Source organism: Buceros rhinoceros, unplaced genomic scaffold (assembly GCF_000710305.1).
Source record: "Buceros rhinoceros silvestris isolate BGI_N320 unplaced genomic scaffold, ASM71030v1 scaffold21000, whole genome shotgun sequence".
In the NCBI taxonomy this organism is placed as follows: Eukaryota; Metazoa; Chordata; class Aves; order Bucerotiformes; family Bucerotidae; genus Buceros; species Buceros rhinoceros.
In genome coordinates this window covers 8,337-17,117 of record NW_010388230.1, presented here as the reverse complement: position 1 = coordinate 17,117, position 8,781 = coordinate 8,337, and the positions used below count along the sequence as shown (strand labels likewise).

The following is an 8,781-nucleotide window of genomic DNA, read 5'->3' as shown; positions in this document are numbered from 1 at the left end:
GGGGGTCCAGGCCCAGAGTCAGAACCACCCCCAACACATAGCGCCCCACAGACACAGCCTGGCTCCCCGCCTTCTCAGCCTGGCGACATGGGCTGGGGACAGCGATGGTTCCAGTATCTGCTGTGCTTTCTGCAAAGGCACCCCCAGAGCATCCACATGGGACCAAATAGCTGCAGCCACCGCTTGCCCCTCTGGTACGGAGCCTGCCTGGCTGTCATGGCACCGTCCCAGGGTTTCTCGGGATGGGCCAAGAGCAGCCTGAACAAATGACACAAATCAGGGGTGAGGGGACACTGAGTTTTCTCTTGGCACCCGAGCGATGCTGAGCAGGCGCTTCCCTCCCCAGCAGGCCAGTGCCATCTCTGCTGGCCTCAGGGCACCCTAAGCTCAAGGTGTCCGTGGTGCCTCTGCAGAGGTCAGCAGCTGCTCCAGGCCAGCAGACATCCCTGTCCAGCTGTCCTCCACAGCACCAGCCACCTCCTCTGCCGATGCTGGTCTCACTTCTGCTGCTTCCAACCTTGATGTCCCCAGCCCAAATCCCAGCGTGACAGCATCAGAAGGGCTGACAGTGGAAGGTACCTCTGGAAATGGTGCAGTCACAGTGCTCTGCCCAAAGCAGGGCCAGCTACAGCATGCTACCCAGGTCTGTGTCCAGCTGGGTTTTGGAAGCAAAGGGGGAGAATTCACAACCTCTGAGCAACCTGTCCCAATGCTTGACCACCCTCACCATAAAAAAGGATTTTTTTAACGTTTAAATGGAATTTCATGTTTTCTTCAGTCCGTGCCCATTGCTTTTTGTCCTGTCACTGGACACAACTGAAAAGAGCCTGGTTCCATTTTCTTCACACCCTCCCATTAGGTAGTTTTACACGTAGGTAGGATCCCTGTGAGCCTTCTTTTCTCACCAACAGACTCGGCTCTCAACAGCTCCTTAGATGACAGAAGCTCCAGGCCCTCAACCATCTCAGTGGCCTTTTGCTGGACTCACACCAGTACATCCACGTTGCTTTTATACTAGGGAGCCCAGAACTGGGCCCATTGTTCCAGCCCGGTCTGGGCACCCTATCTGCACCACTCCCTGGTTCTGCTCCACTTTGCACCCGCCCTTGGAAGCCTTGTGTCGTGCCAGGCATGGGTCCGGCTAACCCTGCCCCAGCAGGGCAGCTTCAACTCATCTGAGCCAGCAGCACCACTGCTATGGGCTGATCCAAATCAGCCAGCCCCAGCAGCACCAGATCCAGGGCTGGTCCACCTTGCCCTGTCCCAGCAGTCCCATTACCTGGTTCTTGTCCAGCTCACAGTTCTTGTACTCGCTCTCCCCCTGCTCCTGGAAGGTGACAATGACAAAGCCCACAAAGATATTCATCATGAAGAAGGCAATGAGGATGATGTAGATGATGAAGAACATCGCAATCTCCACCCGGTAGTTGTAGATGGGGCCTCTATCCTCAGCGTTGGTGTCAATGGCCATGTACAGCAGCCTACAGGAGGGACAGGAGGCAACAGCGATCCTCATTAGATGGGAAAGACCATCTCTCCTCTTGAAGTTAAAGAGACCTCTGAGGCCAGCTTTGGTGGGACAGGGCTGCTGGGATGACCAGCTCCACAGCCATGGCCAGGTTGGCTAGCCCAACTCCTCAGCCTGAGCAGCTACTCTTTCTTTACCATGGTAAAGGCCCGCGGCAGGGACCAGCTCCCAGCACGGTCCGGTCCCTCAGTGGGCCCTGCGCACTGCCAAACTCACTCTGGCCAGCCCTCGAAGGTGGAGACAGTGAAAAGTGACATCATGGCTGAGAAGACATTGTCGAAGTGAAAGTTGCTGTGCATCCAGATACGCTTCTGTTGCTCAATCTGAGTGGGGTCCCCGTCCACGTAGTCGATGAAATAACCCCTGCAGCAGAAGGGATGCAGTGCTTACCAGGCAGGGCCCTCTTCAAGGCCACCCGCTGTGGTGCTGGCCCAGGGCTCTTTGGTCCCTGGGAGGAGAGGACAGCCCTGTGCTTGTTTCTGATTTACCCCAGGCTGCAGGAGAACAGCACGAGACCTCAGCTCCACTTTTTGGATGCAACATTTCCGTGCGAGAACACAGGCCGGTCTCCACCACACCCCCCATCCCCTCCCTGGCCCCTGCCCTGCCAGGAGCTCTTACCTGCACTCCTTCTCTGTCATCTTGGAGGGATCTGTGCATCTGAAGAACTTGCCCTGCATTTAACAGAGATCAGAGTCTATGATTTTGCTGTGACTTCAGAAGCCCTGGGCAGGTTTGACTTTTTCATGGGCTACAATCAGTCCTCACCCTGCTCTCGTGCTGGCTCTGGCCCTGCTGGCTTCCCCACCCAGTTCAGAGGGTGTTTCAGGAGCCAAGGTAGTCCCTGGGGCTGGTCCCAGGCTGTGACAAGTAAATGCCTAGCGATGGAAATAAATCTTCCAGAGCCCTGAGCTGAGACCTCTCTAGCTCATCCTATCTGGGAGCCAACTCCTTGGAACATAGGGAAGAAAGCAGTAACCATAAAATTAACTAAAAGTTAATTTAAAGTTAACTAGAAGTTAATTTAAAGGCTGACTGGTCTGCTCAATCTGTCCTGAAAGCTCTCCCCACGTTGGCTGGGAATTTCAGCTCAGTTATTAGAAAAAAGCTGAGCTCAGCCAGGGCCAGCCCTGCCTTGGAGCAGCCAAGGGCTGGAGAGCAAGGGTGGTGCTCTGAGAAAGGAAACTCTTCGCATCCAAAGCACAGAGGAAGTCAGAAGCACTTGCTTCCTTAGAAAGGGGAAACTGAGGCACTAAGTGGGGTGAGGCAGCTGGTCCCTCTGGTCCCTCTACATGTGCTTTCTGGACCTGACTGTATTCCGGGTGTTCCCCACCCTCCTCCCACTGCAGGTTCTTCTGTCCAGACGTTTGGTGCAGACAAGTCTCCTTGCAGAGCCTCAGCACTGGGTGACCCCATCTAGAAGAGCATGTGCCTCAGCAGAATGTCTCTCCTGCCCATCTGAGACTCCTCTCACCTTGAAGAGCTGGACCCCAATGCAGGCAAACATGAATTGCAGCAATGTTGTGATGACCACAATGTTACCGATGGTCTTGATGGCCACGAACACGCACTGGACCACGTGCTGTGGAGGTCGAGGACAATGCACACGTAAGCCTGGGGCAAGCCCCTGCTGTGAGTCCCATACCCTCTCACTGCAGGGGTGTGCCCCAGCAGGAGCAGGAGCCTGCTGAGAGCAGTGGGATGGGACAGATCCCTTCCACAGATGGAGGGTAGGAACTAGGCTCCTGGACCCGCAAACCCCACAGGAGATGATGGTTGCTACACTACCTCCCATGAGGACTCCCAAGGGCCAAGGACCCCCAGCCCCAGCCTCCTGCTTACCTTCAGCCCCTTTGCCCTGTTAATGGCGCGCAGAGGCCTCAGCACCCTAAGGACCCGGAGGATCTTCACCACTGAGATGGTACTGGACCTGAGGAGGAAGGCAGAGCTGAGAGAGGGCCACTGCCCTGCCCAGACCAGCCGGGCACAGCCCCACCAAGCAGCCAGGGAGGCCAGGCTGGCACCAGGGCTGAAGTGCCAGGGACAGCAGAGACGTGCAGATGTCACTAAGCCATCACTCCAAATAACACCAAGGCATCCTGGCCGCTGGAGAAAGCAGCTCTGAATTGAACCCTACCTAGATTTTCTTTTCACACTCACGGAGTTTCCTCTCTGCCGCCCCAGCTGTCCATGCCCTGAGCCCTAAGCATGACTTCATGGACACTAACACATGGGCTAACGCCCAGCCCTTCGGCTGGCCGCTCCTTCTCCGTCCAACACTGAGCTGCAGCAGCCCTGCTGCCCTGCCCGGCTAAACAGCCCAGTGCCCACCCCGTGAGCTGTAGAGGTGCTTACTCAATTCCCATGGAGGTGAGGGAGACAGCGACCACCAGCAAGTCGAGGATATTGAAAGAGTTCCTGCAGAAGGAGCCTTTGTGCAGGAAAGCACCGTAGGCTGTCATCTGGGGAGGAGAAGTAGTCAGGAGAGAGGCCAGGCAGAGCTTGGGGGCATGGTCCCTCCACAGCCCCGTGCTCCATGGCCTGCGGACCCCGTCCAGCTCAGACCTCTACCCTGTAGCCAGGCAGGACGCTGACTTCAGGTGGAAATCCTCCGTACTGGACTGCACTGGCTGGAGATCAAGTACTGCCCAGTCATTCCATGAATTAAGGAGAAGAATAAAGAGACTTTGGAGTGGGGGCAACACGCAGCAGCTGCTTGAATCACTCTTCCACAGAGTTGCTTTCTCTAAGTTTTTCTTAAGGGAACGTCAGAATAAAGGTGCTGGTGCCATGGCCCATATGTCCCTGTGTCACAGCACAGCTGACTGGCTGCCTGATCTTACTGGACAGGCGACATGGCCTCTGGGGCAGGTCACGCACTACCAGTGGCACTGCATGAACTCCAGGGACATGAGGATCAGCCACAGCTTCTCCTCCCTGGGACCTCACGCTTATGTGTCAAGAGTAGGAGTGCCTTTGGCCAGAACGGTGTAGACCCATGTGCTGGGTCATGTGCATGGCCAGGACATGGGGCAGAGGGACTCACCTTCAAGACGATTTCGACTGTGAAGACAGAGGTGAAACCAATGTCAAAGTATCGGAGAATCTGGGGACAGAAGCACCAGGACCGGATGAGATTGGGGTGACATGGGGAATGCTCCAGCGTCTCCAAACGTCCTGGCATTGTGGTTTTGCCCTCCACTCTGTGGGCTGGGGAGCCCATCTAGCTCCGCAGAGCCTGCAAACCCAGCACCAAGGAGGCTCCTGAACTTCCCTCAGCTTTGCTGATTTTTCCAGTGCATGACCCAACCTGCAGCCTAGAATCAAGCTCTCAGTTTCCAAGGGAGGCTCGACCTGATTCACCTGAAAGCGTCTGACCCCCGAAGGCACTGAGTGCCCTGGAAAGCCCATGTGAGACCCCTCCTAGATCCTGCCAGACCCATTTGTGCCTCATGTCCCTGTGGCTACCACTGCTCGACGCCAGCAGCATTTCAGGGTGCTATACACAGCAGTGGTCCATTTTGCCACCTCACAGTATGTCCCTATCCCCATAAGCCACCACAGCCCCTTGCACACCCTGTCAGGTCATCCACTGAGACATGGAGCAGCAAAAACTTGTCCCAGCTGAGCCCCAAATAGCAAACACGACCAGCCTCTCCTCCAGAGCGTACTGAAATCACAGCTACCTGCCTAGGCGTGACGTCTGGCCAGCAGGTCTCTGCTTACTGAAGAGCTGGGGGTCTCCACGAGGTCTCCCCCACCCATCCCAATACTCCACAGCCACCCAGGCACCTGGTTGCGGAAGGACTCAGCCCGGATGGGATCCTCAGCTGCCAGCGAGATGCTGCTGAGCAGAATGAAGAGCAGGATGAAGTTGGTGAACCAGGTGGCATTGACAATTCTGTGGCACAGCACCCGAAACCTGCCAGGGACAGAAATTACATGGGATGCTGCAAGGGACAGAGGGACATCAGACAGGACCATGGTAACCTGGAAGAGGCTTGAGGATGGGAAGGCCTGGGCATGAAGGGATGCCTGTGCCAGCCCATCCACAGAGAAGACCTTTCCCAGTGAGCTGGTTCCCTTCAGAGCTGGTCATTACGCACAAGTAGGACCCCACTGGGAAGGGTCAGTGCCAGAGTACCCAAGCCAGGCCTGGCTCCACCGGGCAGGGAGAAGGGCGAGTGCTTACTTGTTGGTTGGGCTGAAGATGAAGAAGGAGCTGGCTTCAGGCATGGGCACAGCCTTCTCTTTCAGCTGTAGCTCTGCAAGGGGACGTGGACGAGGACTCAGCGGGATTTCAGGCTCATCTTCCTCATCATCACCTGCACAGGGGGGAAAAGGAAAGAATGACCCAGAGAGGGAGAAGGAATGTGACCTTATGGATCCTCTGATCCTGATTTGGCATCTCTGCCAGAAAGACTCCAGTACCCCAAGGCTGCCAGAGGATCACCACACTCTTCGCTCCTCACACAGCCACGTTCTGGCCCCATCCCTCAGCAGCTTTCCTGCTGCCCTGCCAGGGATGCATCTTACCTGGGAAGTCTGCAGAAGGGTAGGGGTCTTTGATCTCATTGACGTTGGATTCAAATTCATCCACTTTTAACTGTAACAGGAGAGACACAGAGAGGAGGACATGCAGCTGTGTGTGCAGAACTGCTGCCAGATGTTGCACGTTGGCCAGACCCTATCGTCTTGGAAGCCGTGTGGGACAAGCAGTGTCTCTGCTCAGCACACAGCACAGCTGAACAGGAGGTTTTGTATACAGGGGGTGCTGGTGTGGACAGAAAGGAGGTCTGTGACGCCTCTGACTTGCTCTGCTCCCCTCCACGTGGGTATGCACCAGCTTATCTCAACCACTGACAACTGGCTTTGGCCAAGGAAGTGAATCAGAGGAAAAGGATCCCCAGCCACGGGCCTGTTTCACCAAGCAACATGTCCTGCCGGGGCCCAGAGAGCCCCCATACCAGAGGAGCAATTCTGTCCCGGATCCAGGCTGGCTCCAAGCCTTTGCCAATCCTGGCTGGTGGGAGAAGAGTGGTCCCTCAACATGCACTCCCTCAGGCCCAGCCCCACCAGCACTGACCTTGGCTGTTGTAGGAATCCCCTCTCCCTTTGCCTTCTGCTCAAGCTTCTTTGCCAGCATTTGCTTTTCATCCTCAGTCTTCTCTGGGTAACCTCTGAGCAGAGAGGAAGAGGAAGCGGGAACTGAACTCTGGGCAGGAGGACAGGCAATACCATTCTGTCCCCTCACACCAAAGCACCTGCTTTGGGAGCTCCCACTGCCAGGGGCTGCAGCACTCACCGGGACATCTTCCGCCGCTTGCGTTCCTCTGCTTTGGCCTTCTGGGCTAAGGTCAGGCTTTCAGCCTCGGCCAGGTTGTCAACGGCAATGGCCAGGAAGACGTTGAGGAGGATATCTGGAGAGACAGCACTAAGGACAGGAACTTGGTTCCCATTTGGAAGAAGTGGCCAGAGCTTTTTGCAGTCTCCAGGGTGCCCTGAGAAACCTTTCTGGAACTGAGCCCTAGAGATGACCCTGGGTGGTGAACCCTAACCCTGCATCCATCCTGGTGAGTACTGAGCTCACCCAGCTCGGTCTTGATCAGTCACCCAGAGCTGCCCCCTCTGCACTCCCAACCCCAGCCACCGCCAGTGCTCTGCTTTGTTCCAGCCTGGGCTTTGCTCCTCTGCTGTTCGGAGCTGAAAAGGCAGAGCCCCCCATCCCAGTCCAGGGCTGCCGTTGCTATGGGGCTGGGCACAGGGAGCCTAGGCCTGGCTTCTCCGGCAGAGGATACAGTTCCCGCAGACAAAGAGGATGATGAAGTAGATGCAGACCAGCATGCCAGGAAAGGATGGGCCCCCATAGGCCATGATCCCATTGTACATGATTGAATTCCAGTCCTCTCCAGTCAGAATCTGGGAGCAGAGCAGAAACAGGGACTCAGGAGCCCCCACAGCAGAGCACAGCAGAACCCGCAGCTCCATCCTGCCCTCCTGGCTCTAGCCTCAGACGCTCACAGCCCCATAGCCAAACCCACCTCCCTGCTCAGTCCTGAACCTCTGTTACTGCTCGTCACCCCAGCTGCATTTCCTTGCTCCTGCCTTAAGTCACATCCCCTCCAACAAACCCACACCTCTCTGAGCCCCAGCTCTTGCCAGGAGACCCACAGCCCAGGCGAGACTCCCAGCATTGTGTCCTCCAGCCCCTGCTGCCCTTCCCCCAGCCCCATACCTGGAAGACACTGATAAGGGCCTGGGGGAAGTTGTCGAATGTGCTGCGCTGCACTTCCATGTCCTCGAAGTCAAACTTGCCGCCAAAGAGCTGCATGCCCAGCAGCGCAAAGACGATGATGAAGAGGAAGAGGAGGAGGAGCAGAGAGGCAATGGAGCGGACAGAGTTGAGCAGGGAGGCCACCAGGTTGCTCAGGGATGTCCAGTACCTGGGGAGAGGAGAGACAGGAGTGTGCAGCAGCTGAAAGAGTAGGGAAGGCCGCGGGCAGGAGCAGGCAGGCACAGGGGACAGACCACCCAGCCCAGGGGGATGTGCCAGCAGCCTATCGAGGGGGGCTCTGAACCAGCACCACTCTCAGGCTGGGCACTGGGACTGCTCCGGCCAGGCCACAGGAGGTAGAAAAGAAGCTCCAGGTGTGGTGTGACAGGCAGGACACCGTGCTGCCTGCACGGGACACCAGCAGGCAGGATGGGGAAGGAGGATGAATGCACAGACGATTGTGCCAGAAAGAGAAACCAGGAGTCCTGGCCCACAACATCCCCATTTACAACACCCCAGAACCCAGAGCAAGACAGGGACACCAGGAGACTTCCAGCAAGCCCTGCTCTGTCCTCTTCAGCCCTCCCAGACAATGTCCTGGAGACAGAAACCCCCAGCTTGGCCTTGTTCCTTTATGTCAGAGCTACCAGCCCTCCCAAGGGACACAGCCAGCGATGCCTGGGGGCTGTGAGCCACCAGCACCCACGGATCTCCCTTCCCAACCTGGTGATCTTGAAGATGCGGAGGAGCCGGATGCAACGCAGCACAGAGATGCCCAAGGGCGACAAGGTGCCAAGTTCCACCAGGATGGTCTCCAAGATCCCCGAACACACCACGAAGCAGTCGAAGCGGTTGAAGAGTGACATGAAGTACTGGCGCAGGCCCAGCGCATACATCTTCAGCAGCATCTCAGCCACAAAGAGGGCAAGCAGCACCCGGTTGGCATTGTCTGGGGTGGAAGATCCAGCCCATCAGAACA

At 56.7% G+C, this 8,781-nt stretch overlaps 1 protein-coding gene across 1 annotated transcript in view; it reads right to left on the bottom strand.

Moving 5' to 3' along the window:
* The window catches only part of CACNA1S (calcium channel, voltage-dependent, L type, alpha 1S subunit), a gene marked incomplete at its 5' end in the record, with an annotated part of 34,977 nt that overhangs the window by 17,997 nt on the left and 8,199 nt on the right, over positions 1-8,781 (bottom strand). The window contains 15 exons of the mRNA XM_010145256.1: positions 1,280-1,481; positions 1,745-1,891; positions 2,150-2,202; positions 3,003-3,110; positions 3,371-3,458; positions 3,884-3,990; positions 4,575-4,634; positions 5,321-5,450; positions 5,721-5,853; positions 6,065-6,134; positions 6,615-6,708; positions 6,834-6,948; positions 7,327-7,447; positions 7,764-7,971; positions 8,526-8,751. Coding sequence (XP_010143558.1) covers positions 1,280-1,481; positions 1,745-1,891; positions 2,150-2,202; positions 3,003-3,110; positions 3,371-3,458; positions 3,884-3,990; positions 4,575-4,634; positions 5,321-5,450; positions 5,721-5,853; positions 6,065-6,134; positions 6,615-6,708; positions 6,834-6,948; positions 7,327-7,447; positions 7,764-7,971; positions 8,526-8,751 — 1,862 coding nt within the window. The remainder of the gene's footprint in view (positions 1-1,279; positions 1,482-1,744; positions 1,892-2,149; positions 2,203-3,002; positions 3,111-3,370; positions 3,459-3,883; positions 3,991-4,574; positions 4,635-5,320; positions 5,451-5,720; positions 5,854-6,064; positions 6,135-6,614; positions 6,709-6,833; positions 6,949-7,326; positions 7,448-7,763; positions 7,972-8,525; positions 8,752-8,781) is intronic.